General features: G+C 55.9%; 1 protein-coding gene and 1 pseudogene across 3 annotated transcripts in view; both read left to right on the top strand.

Moving 5' to 3' along the window:
• The window catches only part of TSPEAR (thrombospondin type laminin G domain and EAR repeats), a gene marked incomplete at its 3' end in the record, with an annotated part of 59,088 nt that overhangs the window by 21,887 nt on the left and 10,778 nt on the right, over positions 1-26,423 (top strand). For both annotated transcript variants that reach the window (XM_079922368.1, XM_079922367.1), the window contains exons 3-9: positions 12,692-12,930; positions 14,756-14,846; positions 16,048-16,204; positions 17,397-17,528; positions 18,198-18,424; positions 19,750-19,936; positions 20,871-21,100. In XM_079922368.1, the coding sequence (XP_079778494.1) occupies positions 12,692-12,930; positions 14,756-14,846; positions 16,048-16,204; positions 17,397-17,528; positions 18,198-18,424; positions 19,750-19,936; positions 20,871-21,100 (1,263 nt within the window). The remainder of the gene's footprint in view (positions 1-12,691; positions 12,931-14,755; positions 14,847-16,047; positions 16,205-17,396; positions 17,529-18,197; positions 18,425-19,749; positions 19,937-20,870; positions 21,101-26,423) is intronic.
• On the top strand, positions 4,562-5,177 carry LOC307187053 (annotated as a pseudogene). Its single transcript has one exon. The product of its transcript is annotated as an uncharacterized misc_RNA (transcript).

The following is a 26,423-nucleotide window of genomic DNA, read 5'->3' as shown; positions in this document are numbered from 1 at the left end:
TCCCCTAGAGAATGTTCCATGTGTGTTTCTGTAGAATGTATATTCTGCTGCTGTTGGGTAGGGCGTTCTACAGATGTCTGTTAGGTCTTGTTGGCTTATTGTGCTGTTCAAGTCTGATGTTTCCATTTTGATCTTCTCTCTAGTCGTTCTATACATTATTGAAATTGGTACTTTACAGTTTTCAACTAACATTGTTGAACTATTTTTCCCCTCGTTTCTGTCAGTTTTAACTTTATGTATTTTGAAGCTCTGTTATTATTTGCATGTATGTTTATAATTGTTATATATTCCTGATGGATTGACTTTTTATTATTATAAAATGCCTGTCTCTAGTTACAATTTTTGTTTAAAGTCTATTTTATCTGATATTAGTAAAATATTAATATCTCCTTGTGGTTGCTGTTTGCATGATGTATCTTTTTCTATCCTTTTACTGTCAATCTATTTCTATCTTTGAATCTAAAGTATGTCTCATGCAGAGAGCATATAGTTGAATCATGTTTGTTTATGCAGTCTAACAATCTCTGCCTTTTGATTGCGTTATTTGCTTTTATGTTATTACTGATATATAGTTGATCCTCATTATTCACAGATTTTGTATTTGCAAATTCACCTACTTTCTAAAATTGATTTGTAACCCCCAAATCAATACTTTTGGCACTTCCAAAGTCATTCATGTACATGCATAGAGCTGCAAAACATTTGATATCATGGGAACAACATGCGTGTTCCCAGCTGAGGATGACAAGGCAATGCTCTGCCTTCTTGCTTCAGCTCATACTGTAAACAAGTGCCCTTTTGCTGTCATTTAGAGCTACGTTCTTCACATTTTTGTGCTTTTCACTGGTGACCTTGCTGCTTGAAATGGCTCCCAAACATAGTGCTGAAGTGCTGTCTAGTGTTCCTAAGTGCAAGAAGGCTGTGGTGTGCATTAGGAAGAAAATACGTGCATCAGATAAGTGCCATTCAGGCATGAATTATGTTGCTGTTGGAAGTGAGTTCAGTGCTGATGAATCAACAATAAATATTAAACATACATTGTGAAATAATACCATATCTATCTAAATCTATCTATCTCTCTATCTAACCCTGGCTAATATTTGGTATTTGACCCTGGTTTCTGACACAGATCTCCTAATCCCTTGGAATTTCCTGGGATAGGAGTTGTCTTTTATTCTAATAAGGCAACTCTTGGTGGGCTCCTGGATGGGAGAGGGTCACCAGAAAGACCAAGCTTTGATTTGTAGCTTGGTACTTTCAGCCCCATCTCCTATTCTCCAGAAAGGGGAGAGGGGCTAGAAATTGAGTTAATCAATGCCTACAAGATGAAGCCTCCATAAAAATCCCCAAAGTACAGGGTTTGGAGAACACCTGGGTTGTTGAACACGTCCACATGCCAGGAGGGTGAAACACACCAACTCCATGGAAACAGAAGCTCCTGCACTCAGAACCCTTCCAGAACTCACCCTCTGTATCTTCATGTGGCTGTTGGTCTGCATCCTTTAAAATATCCTTTGTAAAAAATCAGCAATAATAAGTAAACTGTTTTTCTGGGTTCTGCTCTAGCAACTTATTCAAGGAGTCATGGGAACCTCCAATCTGTAGCCAAGTCAGACAGAAGTTGTGGGTCACCCGGGTGCCTGCTACTTGTAATTGGCATCTGAAGCCGGGGGCAGTATTGTGCAACTGAAACCTAACCTGTGGGGTCTGTGTTGACTCTGGTTAGGGTCAGAACCGAACTGACTTGTAGGACACTCCTATGGTGTCAGAGAACTTGTTGGGGTGGGTGAAGACCCACACACCTGGTGTCAGAAGCTTCTTCATGAGAGTAAAGGAAAACTCACATAACACAAGGTTATGTATTGATTAGCTGATGAAAATGAGGCTAGAGGCTCACAGGAACCTAAATCTTTATTTCCCCTAGAAGCAACGGCTGAGTACTTGCTAATCCAGTGTTCACAGTGACTTTCTATAACAATAATGAGCATCAACTGTGGTCGGATTGATGTCTGCTAGTTCACTTTTCCGTTTCCTATTTCTCATGTCTTTCTTGTAATTGTGTTCCTTTATTCCTTTTCTACTGCTTTCTTTTGCTTTTAGTAAATACTTTCCAATGTAGCAATATTATCTCTTTAATGATTTTTTCATCATATATTTTTAAGTTTCCCTTTGCTCTAGGGTCTATCATGTACTTATGTTAACTTATCAGAATCAACTTCCAATTTATACCAATTCAATTCCAGGTATATATAAAAACACTGCTCATTTTTATATGTAACTCTATCCCTTCCTGTCTTTTTTGTCCTTCCTGTTACAATATTTCATCTTAAAATGTTAAAATTCCAAGAATATATTGTTATAATTATTACTTAGTATACTTTTATGATTTTTAAGAAGCTTAGAGAAGAAAGGAATGCAAAACCTTTGTTATCCTAGCCTTTTTATCATTTCTGGTTCTCTTCACTTTTTCCTGTGGATCTGAGTTCTCATCTGCTGTAATTTCCTTTGCCCAGTACAGTTTTGCTCCCATGTACCTCCTTTGTGCTGATGTTGTCAAATATATTGAATTTCTAGACTATAGGTCCCAAAATACATTGTATACATATTGTTTTATACAATATGCTTTATAATATATTGTTTTATAAATTGTGTTAAATCAAGTAAGAGAAGAAACAAGAAAAAAATATGCATTTGTATTGTCTTTTCTAATTACATAATTAACTTTACTGGCATCTTTTTTTTCCCTGTGGGTTGGAATTTCTGTCTGGGGTTACTTGCTTTTAGCCTAAAGAACTCCATTTAGTATGTCTAATACGATGAGTCTCCTAATATCAGATTCTCTCAGTTTTTATTTATCTGAGAATATATTTTTCCTCCATTTTGAAAAATAGCTTTTTTGCATATAGGATTCTTGATTGACAGTTTTTACTTTGAGCATTTTGAGTACATGGTCCCACTGCCTCTGGTCTCCACCGTTTCTGATGGAAAGTCAGCTGTTAATCTTACTGGGCTTCCCTTGTGAGTGACTCAGCATTTTTCTCCTGCTGCTTTGATATTTCCTCCTTGTCTTTGACGTTTAGCATATTTAGTATGACATGCCTGTTTGTGAATCTTTTGTGTTGAAAAGATTGAAGTTCATCAAGCTTCCTGGATGTGTAGATTAGAGTTTTTCACTTTGACAGTTTTAAGCTGTTATTTCTTTGAGGTAATATCTTTCCATTGCAGTCTGACTGCCATGTGGTCCTCCAGCAGAGTTCCCAGCCCCACCCATCAGCCTCACCCTGAAGCCCACTGACCCCCAACAAGTCCCCGATGGAGCCCTGGCTACTCTTGCAGAGGCCTACAGCTGAGCACATCACCAAGGGCCCTGCCCTTGCCCCTCAGAGACCTGGGACAGTACAGTGGCTGAAGAGTGAGGACACGAGGGACCACGGCCAGAGGTCACTAGGTCCCAGGTGCAGACTGAGCACTGGGGCATGGGCTGCTACACACGGTGCAGGTGTCTGTGGACAAGGCCCCATGGACAACAAGGCTCTGCTACTGAACGTATATTATGACAGAGACTCCAGGAACTGACAACAGAGGGTCAGGTCACAGCCACCACATCCTTCTGCCTGTGAGGGGGAGTGCTTGAGGGAGGAGATCTTGTCCTAATTTGCACCCAGGGGCTGTAGGAACCCCTGATGTTGTCTGGAGCCCCTGATATTGTAGAATAGGAGGAAGGTGTGAGCATTAAGACTCTATCAGGGGAGGTTCTATAGACGTTCAAGCCGCAATGAAGCGAAAGGCATTTGCCCCCACGGTCATTCTCTTTGCGCTAGCCTGCATCTGCATCCCTGCCCCTCTCTGTGAGCCAGTCTCTGCCCCAGGAGGACACCTGTCCTCACACCTGCCCCAGGGCTCACTCCTAGTGGACACAGGCCCCCCTCACCTCCCTCCACAATCAGCAGCATCTGCTCACCAAGTGCATCCCACCCTGTGGCCAGGCCAGTGGGGCATGGCCAGACCTGTCCACACCTGAAAACACCTCCCTCGCCTCAAAGCCCAGATTCTGGGATTGTTCCTGCTTGTCCCTTCCTTTGGAGCAGGAGTTTTGTTTACAAGAACAGCCCCTGCCCCCAGTGCAGCAGAGGGCTGTCACTAACGAGAGTCACCTGACTGCTACTGTCCCTGCAAAAACATCAAAAAGATTCCTACTGTCTATCCTCTGGAGACAGACGCAGGTCCGGAGAGCCCCCACCTCCACCCAGGAGCCTCACCAGCCAAAGGCATTTACAGACAGCTGCCAGCTGCCAGAACAGAGCAGGACACAAACAAGGAAGGAAAGGCATTTACAGACAGCTGCCAGAACAGGGCAGGACACAGACAAGGAAGGAAAGAACAGACAGCTGCGAAACAGAGCAGGACACTAACAAGGAAGGAAAGGCTTCACCAAGTTGCTGCCATGCCAACACACAACACAGAGGACGGCTATAAAGCTGGACAGCCCTGAGCACCTCACTCACACACACACACACTCTCTCTCTCTCTCTCTCACCCTCCTCCAGCCACCACCCCCACCATGGCCGTGTCCACCCTGTCCGTGTGCTCCAGCGCCCTGAGCTACGGCAGCGGCTCTGCCTGCCCGGTTCCTGCACCGGCTCCTGCTGGCAGGTGGACGACTGCCCAGAGAGCTGCTGCGAGCCCCCCTGCCGCACCCCCAGCGGCTGCACCCCGGCCCCCTGCCTGACCCTCGTCTGCACCCCAGTGAGCTGCGTGTCCAGCCCCTGCTGCCAACCAGCCTGCACCGGCCCCTGCACGGCCTCGTGCCGCCGGCAGTCTAGCTGCGAGCCCCCCGCTGCACCTGCTCCCCCTGCCAGCAGGCCTGCCGTGTGCTCGTCTGCTGCAAGCCTGCGTGCTGCACACCTGTCTGCTGCACACCTGTCTGCTGCACACCTGTGTGCTGCGAGCCCGTGTGCTGTGAGGCCGCCCCCTGCTCAGCCCCCTCGTGCTGCCAGCCCACCCCCTGCCCCTCGTCCTGCCACAGACCCTCCTCCTCCTCCGTGTACCTGCTCTGCCGTCCCGCGTGCTCCCGCCCTGCCTGCTGCATCCCTGCCTCAGTCTGCTGCCGACTGGGCACATTGCCAGCTACTCCTAGGGCCAACCCTGAATTCCATCTGAAATCTCTGCAGCGTTGAGCCCAGTCTGGGATCTCCTTCTGCCCCAGAACCACCCACTTCCACAGCCTGGGCTGAGTCCTCACTGCCCAGCTGGCTCCCTGGACTGGCTCCTGGCTTCCTCTAGACCCTAAGTCTCAGCAGCGTCCTCCTCTCCATCCTTGTCAGATCGTGGACTTTGTTCTGCCCTATGTGAGGGGCCGGTCTGTTAACAAATAAAGTCATTGTCAGGCCCTCTCCGAGACCGAGTGCGTATCTGTGCAAACCCTAGGGAAGAGCTTTGATGTGGAGTGTGGCCTTGAGCTGCGTCCAGGGCAGTAGGACCATTGGGCAGGGCCAGACAGGCCCTCCCACACTCTGCCTGGGCGTCCTGTGCTAGCAGGTCCCCTGCAGCCTCCAGCCCAGAGATTCCTGCTCACCTGGAGACCCCTGCAGCCTCCACCAGTGAAGGACGGCAGCGGGCAGGTAACCAGGCCCTGGGTCTCACACACTGGGGACTTGGAGCTTTACTAGAGACAAGGGACACTCCGTTTAATAAAGCATCTGCCTTGAAGGCATAAAGCCCACTCCAGAAACAGCTTCAGACAGGCTGGGGCCAGCTGCTCTCCAGTGCCCTGGGCACGAGGGTGAGTGCTTCTGTCTGTGTGAAGAGGCCAGGAGGGAGAGAGCCATGTGCGGTGACGATGGAGCCTGTGTTAGTCAGGGTTCTCCAGAGAAACAACCAATGAGACGTGTGTGTACACATGCAGAGAGGTTTGAGGAGCCGTCTCACGTGATGGTGGAGACTGGCAAGTCCAGAATCTGCAGGGCGGGCTTCCCAGGGAAGAGCTGGTGTTGCAGCTCGAGTGTAGAGATGGTCTGCTGGCGGAGTCTCTTCCTCCTCTGGGGACCTCAGTCTTTTCTCAAGGCCTTCAACTGATTGGGTGAGGCCCACCCATGTTTTGGAGGGCAATCTGCTTTCCTCAGAGTCCACTGATTTCACTATTGCTCTCACCTAAGAAATAAGCTTGTCATGACATCCAGACATGTTTACCCAAACAACTGGGCACCACGACCTGGTCAAGTTGACACATGAAACTCACCATCACAGGGACCAACAGCCAAGGGGGAGGAGGGATATTTGGAAGTGGCAGGTGCTCACTGGGCGATCCCCTCAGGAATTCAAATATTAAGGCAGGTTGCCCTCTTGGGAAATACAGGGAGGAGGGAGTCACCCTGGCCCTGCAGGGACGGTGCTGGGCAGGCAATCACCTGGAGGACATGGGTGTTCCCCAGCGAGAAGGGCCTTGGCCAGGGACCTCAAATGTAACTGTTAACTATTATAATAGCTCCATTTAAAAGTGAAAAAAGAAACAGGTGAGATTAATTTAACATATTTTATTTAACCCAATATATCCAAAAAGTTACCATTTCAATACATGTTACTAAGAGCTGCTTTTAAAACGCTTATAGATTCACTATTTGTTCAATATTTTTCTAAAGTGATTTTTGGAAGGAAAAGAGAGGTCCAGGCATTTTGTTCAATCTTAGTTAAAATTTAAAAGCCCAGTTAATATTCCTGTTTAATGATTTAACATATTAAAAAAAAATAAATTTATTTATTTACTTTTGGCTGCTTTGGGTCTTCGTTGCTGCGCGCAGGCTTTCTCTAGTTGCAGCGAGCGGGGGCTACTCTTCTTTGCGGTGCACAGGCTTCTCATTGCGGTGGCTTCTCTTGTTGCGGAGCACGGGCTCTAGGCGCGTGGGCTTCAGTAGTTGTGGCTCGCGGGCTCTAGAGCGCAGGCTCAGTAGTTGTGGTGCACGGATTAGTTGATCCATGGCATGTGGGATCTCCCTGGACCAGGGCTTGAACCCGTGTCCCCTGCATTGGTAGGTGGATTCTTAACCACTGTGCCACCAGGGAAGTCCTGATTTAACAAATTTATTGAGCACCTTCTATGTACCAAGCACTGTTTCAGGCACCGGGGATAGAAGGCTGAACACAACAGGAAAAATTCTTCTCTAACGGAGTTTACATCCTAGGTGGGGGAGGTGACAATCAATAATAAATAATGCAAAAATTTTAAAAAGTTGGGAAAATGGGTAGAGATTGCTGAGGGGATCTTGCAGTGTTCTGGTATTAAATATTTAGTGTTTATCAGTGTTTTCAAAATACTGCCAGAGATTAATACCTTTATCTTTGTACCTTGTTGCTTTTAGTAAGTTAATGTAGCCATATTCTTATCGTATCAGTTATATTGAAAGAAGAGAATCAGTTGTGCATGTCCAGCAAGTTGAAGATCAAATTGAGAGTAATCCTGTCTCCATTTGCATACAGTCATCATCTGTTGATTCATCACTGCTGGTCCAAGTAGGAGGTGGTCCAGACTCTTGATTTTCCCATTGTTCCTTCTGTAGCTCATCCACTGGCCTTTGTAGCATATTCCAAATGATCAAGGCATTTGTATTCAGGGATTGTGACCAACTGTTCTGAAAAGTAAATTTGAAAAAAAAATGACTTAAATGAGTTTTATTTTGATTAAATGGTAAGTTTTGATTAAATGAGTTTTGCAGTAAATTTTGATTGAGTTGTTTAGGACCTTGAAGAATTGTATAATAATTCATTCCTACCTGTACAGAGCAAAGTGGGAATAGAAAAATAATCTACTTTGCATTTCTTATGCTTCCACATGTCGGGTTTTCAAAAAGCTTTAGATCCTTTTGTCTGTGGACATTTTTGTTTACTTCGGAATATGACTTGTGGTAAGATGCTCTGTTATTCTTTCATAAAAATGGGCCCTTCTCTGTACCAATACTAAGAATTGTTCTAGGCACCAGAGATACAACAGTGAACAAAACAATTTCTTCTCTTAAAAAAACAAACAAAAAACCCCCCAAAAGTGAACATGTGGTACTGGCCACTTTTCAAGGGCTCGGCAGCCAGGTGGCTCTCACACAGACAGAGCATCTGATATTAATAAAGTGTTAGAACCTCACCGGGGTCACTGCCTAGGAAGGATCAGACTCTGCACATACAACCCATCTCGCTGGCTATTTCGACTTGTTTCCCCTTCTTTGCACCGACGCCAGCCCAGCCCCCCAGGTGCTCCTGTCTGCTTCATCACTTGGTCATTTGTCTTATTTCTTTAAGTGTTTTTTTTCAAGAGGGAAGTGTGAGTGGAGTACTTTCTAAGCTCTTGCTTATATGAAAATACACCGCTGTTCTCTTTACTTGAGAAAGATGTAATAATTTGAAAGAAGATCAAATCAGCCTTCATCCCGGATGTTCCCCCAGAAGCTCTGTGTCTTTCACTGTTCGGTGGGAGAGGGGTCTGGAGTCAGCCCTGGGGGGGTTCATTTCCAGACTACGTGCTGTTTCTTCCTGCACGGCGAAGGGGCTGCTATTAATTCTGTTCATTTAAAAACTGCCAGCACGTGTCTAGGGTGGGTGGGCTCTGAAGCCCTGAGGCTCCTGAAATTCATGGAGCCCTTCCAGTCCGCACACACACACACCTTCGTGCGCTCAGCTCAGAGCGGCTCACGCTCAGGTTTGTCTCCACTGTTGTATCCTAGCTGTGCCTCTTCCCTCCCTAGCAAACGGACTGTCATGTTTGGCGTCGGCGAAACACACGGTCCGTTGATTACATTTTCTCTCATCATATTTGGGGTTTTCTCTTTTATCTCTGTGATTTGGAGGATTCCCGCCTGGCCTAGAACAGGTGCTCAGACAGTGCTGTCTAACCCCACAGCTGTGGCCAGGGCCGTCGTGCCCATCGCTGCTCCAGGCGTCGACCTCCTCACCAGTCAGCCCATGCTGACTTTCAGTTCCGGGCTCCCCAGGACCACACCTTCTTCATCCACGAGGGAAACTGACTGTTGCCTGGGCTTGACTTTGGGTGTTAGCTGGGGTCCGCACGTCTCCACTGCTCGCACGCGGGGTCTCCAGGGGGAGACCCTCTCCCTGTCCCTGCGTCCTTCAGGGCATCACCTCTGAGGGAGGCAACCTCGGGTCAAGAAGGGCAATTTGCCCAGCCAAGGAGTGTGGGGCGCACAGCCTGTGCCGAAAGGCACTTGAGTTTGGGTGAAATGTTGATGAAAACGGCTCCCGATTTACCCTGCAGTCCTGCGTCCCTTTCATGGCCCCAGACTCACTCAGACACCTGTGAGCGCTGCTCCTTGAGAAAGTTTCATTGCAGAGTCCACGTCCGACCGTGTCCCATTAACGCTCCTCTCGGGCACGCTAGGCTGGGCTGCGAGGGCTCTGGGCATCCCTCACCTCCTGCTGGCAGAGCCTGGGTCTCACACCAGGCCCTGCTGGAACGTGACCCTAGACCCACTCTATGGTCCAATCTTCTGAACCACTTGCATTTTATAAGATGTGCCAATGTCAGTTTACACTTAAGATTCTTCTTTTTTTTTGGCTGCGTTGGGTCTTCGTTGCTGCGTGCGGGCTTTCTCTAGTTGCGGCGAGCGGGGGCTACTCTTCCTTGCTGCACGCGGGCTTCTCACTGTGGTGGCTTCTCTTGTTGCAGAGCACGGGCTCTAGGCGCGTGGGCTCAGTAGTGGCGGCACGCAGGCTACACTTAAATTTTAAAACGCTTAAAAGTTAAACTGATATTAAAAGTACCCCAAACACAGGAGACATGGAACAGAATGCATCAATTTAGAGAGGTGTTCACCTCTAAACCACACTCAGCATAATCTTGCCTCAATAGTTTCCATGACTTTCTGGAGCCAAACAAAGGAGCGAAGGGAAAACATCCTGCAACTCAGGATATTTACACTCACAAGTTTAACGAGGGAAAACTATTGTAGAAACTACGCCAGCACTAATGAGGGGCTCCTGCAGCCAGCTCTCAACCCCAAGGAGGAAGGGCGAGTGTGGGAGCCCCCCTGCCACACCTGCTCCCCCTGCCAGCAGGCCTGTTGTGTGCCCGTCTGCTGCAAGCCTGTGTTGCACACCTGTCTGTTGCAAACCTGTCTGCTGCACACCTGTCTGCTGCAAGCCCGTCTGTTACACACCTGTGTGCTGCGAGCCTGTGTGCTGTGAGGCCGCCCCCTGCTCAGCCCCCTCGTGCTGCCAGCCCACCCCCTACCCCTCGTCCTGCCGCAGACCCTCCTCCTCCGCAGCCCTGCTCTGCCGCCCCGCCTGCTGCCCCACCTGCTGCGTCCCCGCCTCGGGCACGTCCTGCTGCTGACCGGGCACGTCCCCCCAGGCCAGCCGGGCTCAGGTCCCCCCATGACTCGGTCCTCCCAGCCTCCCTTAGTCCTGACCTGGGTTGGGCGGCTGCCCCCACTCGGGACAGGGTCCCCTTCGTCCCCACTGTCCTGGCCTGACTGACCTCTGATCCTGCCCCGGGAACCCCGACCTTGCTGCACCTCCACCTGCCTCTGGGTCACCTGTCCCCCTCCCAGTTCCTCTGCCTGCGTCACTTGGCTTCCACTTCCATCCTGTCAGCACCTCCTCAGGCACCCGGATAAATAAACTTACTTCATCACATGACCCAATTCCTGTCTCTCACCTTCACTGGGGGGAAACACAGGGTTCTGACCAGACACTGGTCTCCTCCAGCCAGGAGTATTCCTAGAGGTGAGGGACTGAGAACCCCAAAGGTCAGTGGCCTGACCCCTCTGGGTGGGGCCCCTGCCCTCTCCAAGAAGGTCAGCGCCTGCTCAGGCTCCGGGGTCCTGGGACGTGAACATGGGGGAGTAAAGACGCCCGTCCACCCGGAGGCCCTGGCTGTGACGTCACCGTCCGTCCCAGCCACCCGCCTCACGGGCCCAGCCACACTGTGAGCATTTTGTCCTACTGTGTCATTTCCACCCATTCCGTGCACTTCCTGAGACTTGGCTCACGGGAAGGCGCCCTTCACATGGAAGATAAGTGCAGGGGCCACACGTGTCCCCTCAGCGCCCAGAGTGGCCAGAGGCCATGTGACCCAAGCTGTGCAAATTGATTTTGCTAAATTAGGTGTTAAATTAACCATGAGGACCATGGAGTTTTTCCACTTCTTTAGTGTAACAGTTGCGTGGAATTCACTGATAGTTTTACATGGGCAAAGACTTGCTAAAGAACTACATTCTATATTTAACGTATCTGCTTAGCATTCAGGTTTAATCACTTTCATTTCTTTACGCTTTTTACTGTGTTAGGCTAGAAATGAACAGACTGTAAATTGCACTTACGTACAGTCAAGTATATATGGTCTCTCCCTGGTCCGAGCTGGGGTTGCTGGCGTTTGGAGATCGCGACAATGGCGGGTGGCGCGAGGTTCGTTAAATTGTGGTAAAATACACGTGACGTGAAATTTCCCATTTCAACCCTTTGAAGCATCCAGCTCAGGGGCATGAAGGACAGTCACGCTGTTGTGCAGCCATCAGCACCGTCCATCTCCAGAACCTTTCATCTTCCCCAAACTGGAACTCTACACGCATTAAATACCAGCTCCCCACGACTGCCCCCAGCCCCCGCCCCACCGCCCACCTTTGGCCCCTGTGCATCCGGGTCCCCCAGGGACCTCACATCAGTGGACCGCACACTACCTGTCCTTTTGTGACTGGCTTACGTCACTGAGCATCAGGTCCTCAAGGTTCATCCACGCTGACGTCAGAACTTCCTTTTTAAGGCTGAACAATATCCCATTGCATGAATGGACCACACCTTAGTTATCCATTTCTCCATCGATGGACACTGGCTGCCTTGACATTTTAGCTATTGAGAGCGATGCTCGCGTGAACACGGGTGTACAAGTACCTCTTCAGGAGGCTGCTGCCAGTCCTTTTGGGATACACCCAGAAGTGGAATTGCTAGGTCAGATGGTAATTCCACACTAATTTTTGGGGGAACCTCCATACTGTTTCCTATAACAGCTGCACCATTTTATTGCTGCCTTCCCCCCCAGCAGTGCACAAGGGCTCCAATTTCTCCACATCCTCAGCAACACTTGCAATTTTCTGTTTTACTGACAGTAGCTGTCCTCATGGGTGTGAGTGGTGCATTTGGTTTCATCACAGACCCTGGTTACTGTCTCAGGCGCTGCGGCCCAGAGACCCGCCCTCACCTGCCCCCTTGCACCTGCCCCCGTTCACCTGCCACCCTCACCTGCCCCCCTTCACCTGCCCCCCTTCACCTGCCGCCCTCACCTGCCCCCTTCACCTGCCCCCTTCACCTGCCGCCCTCACTTGCCCCCCTCACCTGCCACCCCTCACCTGCCACCCCTCACCTGCCCCTCTTCACCTGCCACCCTCACCTGCCCCCCTTCACCTGCCCCCTCACCTGCCACCCTTCACCTGCCACCCTTCACCTGCCACTCTCACCTGCCACCCTTCACCTGCCCCCTCACCTGCCCCCTCACCTGCCACCCTCACCTGCCCCCTTCACCTGCCCCCTCACCTGCCCCCCTTCACCTGCCCCTCTCACCTACCCCCCTTCACCTGCCCCCTCACCTGCCACCCTTCACCTGCCCCCCTCACCTGCCCCCCTTCACCTGCCCCCTTCACCTGCCCCCCTCACCTGCCCCCTCCATGCCCCGCCCCCGCTGGCCCCTCTCTTGCAGAAGAACGAGTACCTGTTCACGGTGGTGGCGGAGGAGCGGGACTCGCTGCTGCTCGGCCTGCGCTACTCGCCCACCCAGCTGCACTTCCTCTTCCTCAGGGAGGACGGCGCGCGCGCCTGGCAGGTCCGCGTGTCCTTCCGCGGCCCGGCTCTGACGGACGGCCAGTGGCACACGCTGGTCTTGGCCGTGTCCGAAGGCTCCTTCTCCCTCACCAGGGACTGCGGCCTCCCCGTGGACATGTAGGTACCGCGGCGCCGGAGGGGTGGCAGGGGCCGGGTGCTGCCAGCAGAGCTCGCAGGGCGCACGCTGGCCCGCGGAGCTCCGCCGAAGGCCGGGGGGTCAGGCTGGAGGAGGAGCGCCAGGCTCATTGGCTGGTGGACGCGGAACGGCCCCGCCCCCCAGAGAGGCGGCGATGGGCGGGAGCGCCCGGGCGGGGAGGGGCCGCGGCCTGCCCGCTGGGGCTGGGGGATGGGACTCGACCCATCAACGCGGCTGCGGAGTCGGTAGCATCGAGGCAAGGCCCAGAGGAAGGTCAGGGTGAACTCGGGCACCAGGAGCTGCCGCCCGATGAGGCCCAGGTCTTGCTTTCTGACTTTCAACCCATCACTTAACCTCTCTGACTCAGTTTCCTTTTCTGGGACGAGGGAGTAAATATTCACCAGAACATCACCTTATAGCTTTGACGCAACCCCGGGCACTCGAGAGCCCGAGCCCATCTCTTGTCCTGGCCGTGGCCTGGTCCCCGTGGCCTGGCTCCCGGGTAAGCTGGGCGGGGACGACCCCCACCGGCCCTCAGCGTCCCTCCTCGCTGGCTGGGGCTCGCCACCCTTTCTTTCTTAATCACAAATGGTCCCTTTACACTAAATCTATCCTTATGACAAATATTCCTTTCAAAGGTAGACTCTCGCTCTGCTTTGACATTATGAAACTTGTTGGAATAAAAGATTCTCCTTAACACGCACACGCTGTTTAAACATGCCTCTATCACAACTCCGCCCACCATGCCCCGAATACCCTGGGGCCTTTATAGGGAGACGGCGGCTCAGGTGGGAGAGCCGGCCGTGGGGCAGTTCTGTGACGGGGGCCATGTGCAGGAGGACAAGGCTGGCGGTGCGGGTGCTGGAGCTCATTGCGGCGCCGCGGAGGGCTCACACCCGGACCCAGGAAGCCTGGGAGCTGTGCTCGGAGCGCAGGCGTTCTGGGACCTTGCCACGGCCAGCGGCAGCCAGACGGCAGACCCTGGACGGAGCAGGTGCTTTGACTAGAGGACGTGGCATCATGGTCCGGGAGGTGCTGGACAGTGGAGAGGAAGCACACACCTGGCTCTTCCCCCAGAGGCTCCAGCCACGCAGTCCCCTCCAGGAGGTCCCACGTCTTCCCCATCCCGAGTTGGGCCTCCACTTGCATCTCAAGACCCAACTCCAGCCACATCTTCCCACACATCCCGGCTCACCGAGGTGAACCCCGTCTGGCCCCGACATCATCTGTCTCACGGCCCTGGGCTCAGAGGACGGGGGCGGGCTGGGGACCCCGTGCCGGGAGGAGCCACTGGAGACGCCCGTGACATGGAGAGGGGCCACTGAACACCTCCGCAGCACACGGTTTTGTAGAAGATCCTTGTCCTGGGGCAAAGAGCTTCCCCCCAAATTCACATCCGCTAGAACCGGAGAATGGGACCTCGTTTGGAAACAGCATCTCTGCAGGCATAACCGAGCTAAGCTGAGCAGTAGGTTGGCCCTGACACAGTGACCTTGCAAGGAGGCGTGGAGGAGAAGAGAAGAAGCCACAATCCCGGAAACTCCAGGAGCTCCCAGCAACCGGAAGAGGCGGCAGGACCTTCCCCTGGAGTCTTCAGAGGGGGCACACCCCGATCTCAGACCTCTGGCCGCCAGCACTGCGGGAGAACACACTTCTGTGGTTTGAGGCGCCCAGCCTGTGGTTCTCGTCATGGCTGACCCCGGACACTGATACAGCCTCAGGCGGGGCTGCCCCCATCCTTTTCTACGTAAATAGGCCACGACCCTGCTCTCCCATGGCCCTAAAACCATCCTCCAATGTTTTCAGAATGGCTGATGTGCCCTTCCCGGCCACCCTATCGGTGCAAGGAGCCCGGTTCTTCGTCGGCAGCCGGAGGAGGACCAAAGGCCAGTTCACGGTAACTACGGAGGAGCTGCCTGCCTGGACCTCCCAACACCAGTGCTCCTGGGGGGCTGTCACCACTGGTCTGGCACCCCAGTTTGACACTGTTGTACGTGCAGTTGGGAATGGGGAGCATAAAGGTTCCGTGGAGTCCCATGCATGCCGGGCACACTCCCACCACAGGGCCTTTGCACCTGCTGTGCCCTCCTCCTGGAACATTTGTCCCACTCCTGCCATGGCACACTCCCTGTGACTTTGGGGCCCTGCCCTGTGCCCTCATACCATGGAGGCCTTCCCTTGCACTCTGAGGAGACGACACCCACACCCAGCTCTCTCACCCCCTTCCCCAGATTGTCTTTGTAGCCCTGACCACCTTCAGACCAGCTGTGTGTTTGCTCATTGCCTGTCTTTCCCTTAGAGTGCAGGGGAGCGGGGGGGACCTTGCTCCATGAGGGTTAGGGCTTTTGTTTCTTGCCGTGTCCCGTGTAAAGAACCACGCTCTGAATATTTACCGATGGCATGCTTGGATGGATGGGTGGATGGATGGACTAATGGACAGATAGATGAATGGTGGATGGACAGATGGATGGACAGATAGGTGGGCAGATAGATGAACAGATGTATAGATGGATGGATGAATGAATGGGTATTTGGGTGGGTGGATGGATGGATGGATGGATGGACAAAGGGATGGATGGATGGACAGAGATGGACAAATGGATGGGTGGATGGATGGACTAATGGACAGATAGATGAATGGTGGATGGACAGATGGATGGACAGATGGGTGGGCAGATAGATGAACAGATGTATAGATGGATGGATGAATGAATGGGTATTTGGGTGGGTGGATGGATGGATGGATGGATGGACAAAGGGATGGATGGATGGACAGAGATGGACAAAGGGATGGATGGATGGATGGACAGACAGACGAGCGGATGGACATACAGGTGGATAAGCATTGTACCCGTCACTGTAGGGCGTCCACAGGAGAGGTCCCTTCCGTGGTGTAATCACCTTCGAATGGTGCACAGCTCTCCACCACTGCTCCCAATGCCCCCCGTACCCAACGGGCTGACTCCTCTCTCCTGGCTTCAGAGCTTAGACCCGCACCCGCATTTCCACCCCTCCCTCGGGGGCTGGGGGGGCTGAGCCCAGTGGGCGGGGCCCGCTCCAGCAGTGCAGGTCTCAGCGCGCTGTCCCTCTCTCCGCAGGGCCTGGTGAGGCAGCTGGTCCTGCTGCCCGGCTCAGACGCCACCCTGAGGCTCTGTCCCTGCAGGAATCCTGAGCTCGCCCTGCTGTCCATCCCCCCTATCCTGCGGGGACTCGCGGGGAAGCCGGACGATAGTGAGGTGCTGAAGTACCCCTATGGTTAGTAGGCCGCAGCCACCCGCTCCCCACGCCGACGGTAGACCCTGGGAGCCTTGGCACTGCCAACCTCCCCGGGCACAAGACAGGAGGGCGCTTGGCACATGCATGAAGGGAACGCCGGGCCTGACGCAGACGGCCCCGCAGGGAAGGCAGATGGTGCCGCCAGACCCGCCTCCCTCCCAAGGGCGCCCCCCATGGCTGTTTAACCCCCGCCTGGACCGTGCCCTCGATTAACTGCTCGTCCCGCCTGGGACCTGGGGCTGAGCCTACAATCTTGCGTCCCTGCTTTGCCCCCAGAGCAGCGTTGGGGCCCTTTCCCCCCTTCCTCTCCAACAGACATCAAGCGTCAGCACCCCGCCCCCGCGGGGACCCCGACCTTCATGAGGTTCATTGCTGTTTTCTGGGTCCCCAGCCTAGAGTGTCCCCAGCTTTGCCGTCTTTAGTTTGTGTTTGCACCTCCCCGGTGTAAAGTTGGTGTTGACGGTTTATTTAAGCCACATCCCCTGCCATGGAGGGTCTGAAACCCCTCCTCCCTACTAGGGAGGCGGGGAGACAGCCCGACCCTCTCGAGCCTCACGAGTCAGGGGAGCCCCCTGAGCAAGCTGGCCCTTAGGCCCAATCCTGGACCCGTGTCCCCAGATTCCCAGAGGCACACGGCCTCTGGGCTGTTTGCCGGGCCTCGGGCAGGAGTCTGGCCCCAGGCCTCTGCCGGGCAGTTCAAGAGGTCGAGGATGCGCTCAGTGCCACAGACTGGCCGCCGGGGCCACAGTGCGGACGTTGCTGTAAAGGGGCCAAGTGGCACCATCGGGGTGAGGGCTGGACCTGGGATGAAGCCGTGAGCCCCGGGGTCAGGGGTCAGGGGCCTCAGAACTACGCAGAATGGAAGCTGGGTGGACGCGTACCAGCGAGTCTCAGGTGGAAGCGGAGAGCCGTGCGGCGTGATGGCCCAGGGCTCTCAGCAGAGCTGAGGCCACGGGGAAGAACTAGGTGGGCGGGAGGCCGTCCTGCGTGCGGATGCCCCAGGCAGGCCACGGGCTCTTGGGTCTCCCTCCCTCCCCGAGACCCTGAGTGGTTCCTGGCCGCTCAGGGGGTGGAGCTGAAGGCGAAAGCAGGGGTCACCTGACACTCCCGCCTCTGCCCTCCTCCGGGTAGCACGTGCCCACTGGACACCCATCTTCCTGCCTCCCCACAGAAACCGACATGAAGGTGACGCTGGGATCCCGGCCGCCGTGTACCAAAGCGGAGGACGCCCAGTTCTGGTTTGACGCCGGCCGCAAGGGGCTATACCTGTGCGTGGGCAGCGAGTGGGTCTCCGTGTTAGCAGGTGAGGTGGGTGGGGCTCTGGGGACCTCGGGGTCTTCTCAGAGCCAGCGATACTTAGGGACAGGGACGACCCCCCCACGGAGCAGTGAGCCCGCGTGCCTCACCTGGAAATGTGTGCCCTCCTGGGCCCTACGGGTAGGCTGGCCGGCTCTCAGCTCTCGAACCTCCCCGAGGGGGCCAGCCCCGCTCCAGGAGCCCCACCTGCTCTCCTACCCTCGCCGCCCACTCGGGTCAACATTGGATGCGATGGTGCCGGGAGCCCGGGAGTGGTTCTGTTGGCGGGGAGGTGAGGAGAGGTTCCGTGATGCTCCCCAAGGGGGTCCTCGGGAAATGGGAACTGGCTCCGGGGGAAAGTCCCCGAGCCGTGGCCTCTACTCTCTAGTTCCCATCAGGGCACAGCCTTTCGTGGAAGCCGCGAGCCGTGGGAAACATCTAGTAGGGACCTGACGTGTCAGTTCCACCCGACTAGTATCCCTGGGGGCTCTGCAGACCCTAAAACCTGTGCGGGGATGAGAGGCTCCTTTGCCGGGCCTCCTGGTGAGGGCGGCACGGCGCTCAAGGCCACAGTGCTCCGGGTCATGGCCCCGGTCCCTGGAGTTGCACCCCTGGACGTCCGTCCAGGCTTCTGTCCTGGGAAGCATTAACTGGGTCTCTGGGTCTCTATCACAAGCCAAAGAAAGGCTGGAGTACGTGGAGGATCATCAGAGCCTGTTCACGAACTCGGAGACACTGGGTATCGAGGTCTTCGTCATCCCCGGGGCCGGGCTCTTCGTGGCCACTGCCAACCGGAAAACCACGTCCGCCATCTACAAATGGGCCGACGGGAAGTTCTCCTCGTACCAGGACATTCCCACGCACCAAGCGCAGTCCTGGAGACATTTCACCATTGGAAAAAAGGCAAGTCTGCATTCGGAGTCTTTCTCGATCCTTTTTACCTTGGGAAACGCCACAGAGCCCCAAGGTTGGGGCTCCTTACGTAGATTTTATGGGGAAAGGCACCTCTACTGGTTTCGAAGCCTCGTGCAGGTTCTAAATGCCTTTTAAAGTCAGGCACGGCTGCGTCTCTGAGTCCAGAATGTGACTGAGAAAGTCTGTTTGGCTTCCGCAAAATAGAGATCAGCCCACGTCTGAGATGCTCCCCAGCTCCGTGCAGACCCACCACTGCCTCCTTAAACCTTGGAGATAATCTGACCTAAACCAGTCAGCAGGGCGGACGTCACGTCAGAATGAAAATAGGCCTCCCTTCCCAGCCTTCCTTTACTCGCTCCATACACACTGGGGACACGTGATGTCCTAATGGAGGGACAGGTGAGGATGGTGAGCTTGGCCCGGAGGCCTTGGGTGGGAAAGCCTCGCGGGCAGCCTCCCCTTCCTTCCACCAGGGCTGCGTTGAGCAGTGGCCCACGGGTCGTGGCTAAGAGGGTCATCCCCTTGTGAGAGTTTTCTCTTTACCTCCCCGAGCCCGCCCCCAAGTCACTTGCTCACTAACACGTGTGCCAGGTGCAGCCCTGCCCTCACCTGGGCAGGTGTCCCCCCCCACGGGGGACAAAACTGAGCGAAACAGAGAGACCTCTGTTCCCCGTCGCTGCCGACCCTCAGGGTCCTGTGCTCCCAGCCAGCCTGGTGAAGGAGTGACTAGCCCTCTGGTTTTATGGTTGATGACATTTTAAAGGTTTATATTTTTTCATTATAAAAAACAACTTGATATCAAAGAAAAATTGGGAACTTTAGAAAACTAAGAAAAAGGTCTGCCCCGTCCCCTAAGCAGCGGCGGAGTGTACCTGGGGCTGCTTCAGCCGCCGTGAGCGTGCCCCGTCCCCGGGCTTCCGGCTCCTGCCTCAGTCACACGACCCACCATCTGGCCTCCAGCTCACGTCACACGTGGGGCGTTGCCATGTTGTCCTCGACTGCGTGACAAACACGTGCTTCCTGAGACAGCAGGGCGTTAAGAGTTTTCCTCTTCACCCGGTGCTGAAGAACATTTCCGTGCGTAAAGCTTTTCCTGGGCTTGGGAGACAGGAACGGAGCTCATGGGCTGCTCAATGCGGACGCGGCTGCGGGTCTCAATGTGATGAAGATCCGGAGAGTCAGTCGTGGGCTCTTGGGCCCGCCCCAGGCCGTCAGTCCCGGCTCAGCCCCTGTCCCGAGGCCGGTGTTCAGAAGCCTCGAGTGCCGGACCCCTCGCGCAGATCACGAGAACGCTGTCCCGGTCCTCTCCCCAGATCTTCCTGGCTGTGGCTAATTTTGAACCGAATGAAAAGGGTCAGGAGTTCTCTGTCATTTACAAATGGAGCCAGAGAAGGCGGAGGTTCGCACCGTACCAGAGGGTCCTCACCCACGGCGCCCGGGACTGGGAGGCCTTCGAGGTGTCCGGGGAGCACTTCCTGGCCGTGGCCAACCACCGGGAAGGTAGGAGCTATGGCCTGGGCTCCAGGGCCAGGGCAGGGTCACCTGCAGGGTTCAGTGTATCTCATTAAAAATGTGTAATAAACCACACGTGGCTTGGCAATCTGACAGTGGCGTCTGAGGGAGGACACACCTGGGCACCCCCTCATCTGTCCAGGTAAGGGCGTCCCTGCCCTTCTCCATTCTGGGCACAAACTCTGTGGGATGCAGTGGGGGACAGTCCTGGGAGGGCCTGGGAAACCTGGCTTCTGGGCCAGGTGACTGCCCTGCGTGGCCACGGTGAGCCCTTCCCTGCCTTGTAGCTCTTGGGGGACAGGGCCCCGGGGGGCAGTCGGCCCTGCAGGGCACCTCTGGCCTCGGCAGGCTCTGCGGCTCAGCGATCACCTGAGTCTACACCCGCCGGGGAACTCTGGCGGCGGGCGGGGGGCCAGGGAGGAGACCCCACCACTGCTCATAGGCAGAGAGGACCCCAGGAGCCCGCCACCCAGTACCCCCCATGGGAGTGAGTGTCCCGGGAGAGGCTGGCCCAGCCCTGGGGGTGGGTGAGGAGCTCCAGGGAGCACGTTCCGGGCAGGCCTGACCGGCGGCGGGGAGCGCAAAGGGGATGGTGGACAGCGTGAGGGGTGAGGCTGGGGAGGGCGGGGGTCCCGCCTCCAGCGTGCTGCAAGGCCTCAGGGGCTCTGGAGCCATCCGAAGTCGGGGCCCCTGAGGGCTCTCATCGGGGCACAGAGGCAGGAAGGTCACGTGAAGGGCGTTGCCACTGCTGGGGGCCTGGGGAGGGTGCAGGAGAGCAGGGCCTGGCTGGACTGGACGGGCTGCAGGGCCTGGGGCAGGGTCCGGGTGGGCAGGGTCTTGCCAAGGCCGCCGCGAGGCCACGGCAGCCCGTCTCCAGGCCACGGCAGCCCGTCTCCCTCCCTCCATGGCGCTCGGCTTCCAGGCAGCGACCACAACATCTACAGTGTCATCTACAAGTGGAGCCCAGGGGCCCGGCTCTTCGAGGCCAACCAGACCGTCGCCACGTCGGGCGCCTGCGACTGGGAGTTCTTCACGGTGGGGCCCTACGCCTTCCTGGCCGTGGCCAACGCCTTCAACGGCACGTCCACGCAGCTGCAGTCCCACCTGTACGTGCGGCTGGGCGGCAGCTTCCAGCTCTTCCAGTCCTTCCTGGTAAGGACCCTGCGCTCCCTGCCGGCCCCGCACCTCTGCCTGGCGCCTGGGCGACGCAGGACCCGGGCCGCATGAACCAGGACCAGGGCCCCAGCCCGGGCCTCCGCGCCCAGGCGCCTCCCCAGAATAAGGCTCAGGCCGAGCCCCTGGGACCCCGAATATAGCCTGGGAGCCCTAAATGAGGCGGGAGGGCTGCCCTGGCACGGAGTTTCCGGCAGCCCGGCTGTTCAGCCGGGTCCCCTGGCCCCTGGGGGCCCTCACGGTCTGACCCACCTTTATGTGGGTGCCAGGCTCTTGCCCTGGAGCAGCAGGCAGCTGGCCTCTGACCTGGTCAGCTGTGGGGCAGCACTGTCCACCTTCCCTGCAGACCTTGAGCGTCCCTCAGCTGGTCCCCGCTGTCGTGGGCTGCCTGGAGGGACCTGCGACTGAGGCAGCGAGAAGCCTTTATTACGTGGCGTGGCCCCAGATGCCCGGCTGAACCACGCATGAGCTGCTGGGCCCCGGGCTAGCGGGCGGCGTCGGCATCCCCGCTTCACGCCCACCGTGGTCTAGGGTGACGATGTGGGGCCCCAACCCTCCTCCCACCTTCCCTCGGCCTCCTCCCTCCAAGCCGCCCAGCTTGTCCCTCTCAGTGTCAGACCCCAGGCCGAGCCCCCACGGATGATTCTAAAATCGAGAGCCACTGTCGGCATTTGCGTCGTCCTGGCTGCGTCCCAATGTCGTTCGCGCAGAGCCAAGGGCGCGGCTGTGATCACTCCCTTCTCAGTGGCTTCAGTGGTGGGATGACCTTCGTGCCACCCCAGGGGACAGTCCCTGAATGCGGTTCAGACTCTCCTTTCATGCCACAAGCCCACCACACGTGGCTCACTTCATACGTGGACCCCATCTGCTGCACATAATGTTTTTCGACAAGCTCCTAATTGCTTTTTCTGAAGTCCCTCCCTCCCTCTCCTTTCCTTTCTGGGGAAGAAAACCCCCGTCTCTGCACATGGTAACGTCCCCCGGCTTCTTGCTGGCCATCCCCGTCCCCGAGAGCCGCTGTGAACACCGCGTCTTCAGTGCCGCGTGTTGGTGCTCCCATCGCGTCTGCAAGGCCTCTGGCCGGTGTGCGCCCGTGAAGACCCCTCCCTCTTTTCCCATAACCCCCCTCCTGGGCCCTCCTGCCTGTGCTGTCCGGGCTGACTGTCTCTAGAACTGACAATGGTCCCCTTTCTGGAACTTTCCTTTACCGCCATCTTTGGCTGGAGCCACCGTGTCCAAATCTGATGTCCAGTGTTCTGGTTGACCTCAAGGACACCCCGCCTTCCAGGTGCTCCCCGACACTCCCCAGCGTCCCTGCAGCTCAGCCAGGTTATGTGACCAGGACCAGCCAGTGGGTGTCGAGCAGAGTGAGGCCACGTCCATCCTGGGCTGAGGGTGAGAGCTCACCCCTCGCCCTCCGCAGCCACGTGGGCCACGTGCCCCGACAGCACAGCCACAGGCTGGGGCAGCCGTGACCTCGCTGGCTTCATCCCAGTGAGGGCGACCTTCTGTGGCGGGCAGTGTGGACACTCATGGTGGCTGCATCCCTTACCCTGCCTCATGTACCGCGTGCAGGATTTTAGGGGGGAAGTTTCCTTGGAAACACTGAGGGCAGCCCCTGCCTCCCCAGGTGCCTTTCCTATGACCTTCTCTGCCCTCAGTGCCCACAGGCTTCTTCGCAGTGGTTTCCTGTGCTTCCTGTCTGATTGGTCTCAGTGCCCTTTCAACCTGAAGGCGTGCATCCCCAGGCCTGGGAGATTTTCTTAGTTTTTCTTGATCGTCTCACGCTCCCCTCTCTCTAGAACGGTTAGCCAGCTTTCGGATCTCCTGGATTGAATCTATCTTTTCTTTTTCTACAACCTAGAAGCTTTCCTTACCTTTATTCTCTAATCCTTGTTGATGAGCATCTTCTTGTAATGCTAGGAATCGTGTTTTTAATATCCAAGAACTCTTCCCTTTAACGGCATTCTGTATTTACTCTATAAATGCGGTATCTTCTTGAATACTTCTGAAGATAATTATAATTTTATTTTTTAAGAGTTTGTGTAATTTCTTTTCTTTTTAAGTTTATTTATTTTATTTATTTTTGGCTGCATTGGGTTTTCATTGCTGTGTGCAGGCTTTCTCTAGTTGTGGCGAGCGGGAGCTACTCTTCATTGCGGTGCACGGACTTCTTATCGTGGTGGCTTCTCTTGTTGTGGAGCACGGGCTCTAGGCACGGGGTCTTCAGTAGCTGTGGCTCGCGGGCTCTAGAGTTCAGGCTCAGTAGTTGTGGCACACAGGCTTAGTTGCTCCACAGCATGTGGGATCTTCCTGGACCAGGGCTCGAACCCGTGTCCCCTGCATTGGCAGGTGGATTCTTAACCACTGCACCACCAGGGAAGTCTGATAATTATAATTTTAAAATATTCTATTCTGTTCCTAGAACCAGCTCAGTTTCTTCCAGTATGAGTGTATGTATATGTTGTAGCCTGACTCTCATGTTCTAGGTCTTTTATAAAACATCTGGAGGACCCTTAGTTTTCTGTTTATGTTTAACGTTGAGCCTGGCAGTGGGTGGCGTTGTCACTGGCCGCTGTGCCCCGGGGAGCTGGGGACCTGGTTGAGGCCCTTGATGAAGACCTTCCTAAACTGGCCTCTTGCTCAGATGTAGGTGAGGCTGGATCACAGTGTTGGCAGCTACAGGATGATTATCTCCCCAAACAGCTGCAGGAACCCTCCTCATATCACATGCTTGGTGTGACAGCCCTGCTAGGGACCTGTGTGGTTGACCAGAAGGCCGCTTGCCGGGCCTCTGTGCCAGGCTGCAGGACTGTGCTCTCTGGACACCACAGGAGTCGCTCCCCTGTTCCACCGGCTTGTCTGCTAGATATTTGGAAACAGTCACCGCAGATCTCTCAGAATAGTCTTCAGTTCCTGCCGTTGTCCCCCGTGCAGTATGTTCCAAATCCCAAGGAGATTCTGGTCAATCTCCTTGAACGCCCCCCAGTGTGCCGGCTCCAGGTATGTGAGACCCTGAAACTCTGCATTTCAGGCTGCATCTGGATTCAGCTCCAGTCTGCACCCAGCCCTGCCGTAGGCCTCAGACACAGAAGGGAGGCCGGGGCCAAGGGGCAGCGACGGTGCCTGCTGAGCCAGGGCGGGGGCCATCCGGGTTACAGGACCTAAAGGAGAACCAGCTGAGGGGTGTGACGTCAGCTGGAAGAATCACCCACAAGGGCGGGCGAGAGCAGGACCACAGTGGCTGTGAGAGAGCGTGTCTCTGGCCAGCGGGCAGAGTGACTGTGGGGGCTGCGAGGGGGCACTGCTGCCACCCGAGCCCGCAAACAACTGCGGAGCCCTGCCTGAAGGCTGCCTTCTCTTATGACCCGTGTTTCTTCACACTCGAGTCCTCAGAACCCACGAGGTCCCACTTTCATGTTGTGCCAGCACTTTTCATACTGTGTTTTAATGCTCTCAGGTCCTGGCGATGTCTTCGTGTTTCCACTTGATTTGGAGCTTTGCACCATCTCTCACGGCCATGGGCTTTGAAGCAGGAGAGGCCGGTGCTTTGAAAGCATGTGTGGGTGGAGAGGTGCCCACACCGCAGGGAAACCTTTGTGGAGGGACGGCCGGGCAAGGGCGCACGCCGGTGTTTGCGAAGCTGTGCACACGGACGGTGCTGGGAGGGGCGCTGGGCGGGGTCCCAGGGCTGCGGGGTGAGTTCAGCTCACCGGGAGGGCCCGGGCCATGCCCACGCCAGGTCTGTGGCTCAGGTGTACGTGGGAGGCTGGCTGCCCACCCTGGACGAATTCCTCAGCCCCACCCTCCAGACCTCCCCACCTCTCCCACCAGGAATCCTGGAACCTTCCTCAGGTGGCAGAGACCACAGCTCCAACCACTTGGGCTCGCCATCTTGGACCAAAGGAGGTCCGAGCGGGGTGTGTGCAGGAAGGATGGGCTCTGTCCACAGAAATCCAGCCTCCAGCCCCTGGGGTTTCTGCTCCCTGAGCTGTCTGGCTGTGGGGCCTGTGGTCACAGTCATCACGTGTAGACCCAGAACGGAGGGGCCGGGGGAGGGGGGAGGGGAATGGTGGACCAAGATGGCGGGCTTTATCGCCTGGGAGGCGGGGCTGATGGAGGTGCCGCTGGCAGAAAAGAGAACCGAGAGCAGTGGGAGACTGGGGGGGGGCGGCGCAGCTGAGGGCTGACAGGGGCCCCAGTGGAGAGGGCCAGTGACCCCAGGAAGCCGTGCGTCGGGGCAGGTGGAGGGGACGGGCAGAGGCGCTGCCCAGAGCTATCAGTGGGTGTCTGGGGATGAGGGTGGAGCTGTGGGCTTGTCAGAAACGTAGTCTCCACCGGGAATGTAGACGTCCAGAAGCGAAGGAAAAGGAGGCGCGTCTGTAAGGAGGGTGGTGTGAGCGCGCCCTCAGCAGTCAGCGCCGGGAGGGGCCGGGCTCAGGTGCTGGCAAGGGCCCTGGCGCTTCCTCCTGTGCCTCGGGTCTGCTCTGTGAGGCAGGAGCGGCGAGTGGACCAGGCGGCCTGGGGAGGAGCAAGGTTTGGAGGGGCTGCTGGGCCAGGGGAGAGCTGGGAGGGGCACCCCCTGAAGCCTCCTAGGATGGGACCCTCACCCACCTTAGCCAGCTGCCCACAGTGGGAATGGCAGCGTCCCCCCAGGGCCCTTTGGGGGGCTGCCTGCCTTCCCCAGGCAGCGCGCCCCGCCCCTCCCTCCCCAGGCACTCCCAGACCTTGGGTCTTTGCTCCATCAGAGCCGGAACCTGAGGGCCTCCTCCCCAGCAAGGGATCCGCTGGTTACCGGGAGCCCACCCACCCTCAAGGGAGGCCGTCAGGGGTTCCAGGTGCTCCCGGCTGCCAAGTCCTGGAAGCACCATCGTCCCTCGAGGTGTTCCAGAGCCTGCCAGGCCCGCAGCCAGGGGACTCCAGGGCAGAGCTCCGGGGGAATTCCGCTCAGGAGGGCGGGAAGGGCCCACCAGCCCAGCAGGTGCCTGGCCTCCTTGATCCGGCGCCAGGCAGGGTTCTTCTCTCCCTGATGAGTCCCTAATGTGCTTAGAGTCCAGGAGCGGCCTGACAGCGGGGCCTCAGGCCCGCTCATGCCCTGCCCAGGCTGGAGCAGCCCTGGGTGGGGACGGTCCCCCATTCGCTTCCGAGCGGGGGCAGCGCAGCCTCTGGCTGAGGGCGCAGGTGCTGGTCCCACCCTGCGAGGAGAGCTCATCGCTAGCCGGTGACTGTGAGCCGGGGGCCCCATGCTGGCCTGTGCCAGCCTCTGGCGGATAAAATACCGGACACCCAGTTCAATGTGAAT

The sequence above is a fragment of the Stenella coeruleoalba genome (assembly GCF_951394435.1).
Source record: "Stenella coeruleoalba genome assembly, chromosome: 5".
In the NCBI taxonomy this organism is placed as follows: Eukaryota; Metazoa; Chordata; class Mammalia; order Artiodactyla; family Delphinidae; genus Stenella; species Stenella coeruleoalba.
Note: the sequence above shows the minus strand (reverse complement) of the source record. Positions and strands in the feature narration are given on the sequence as shown.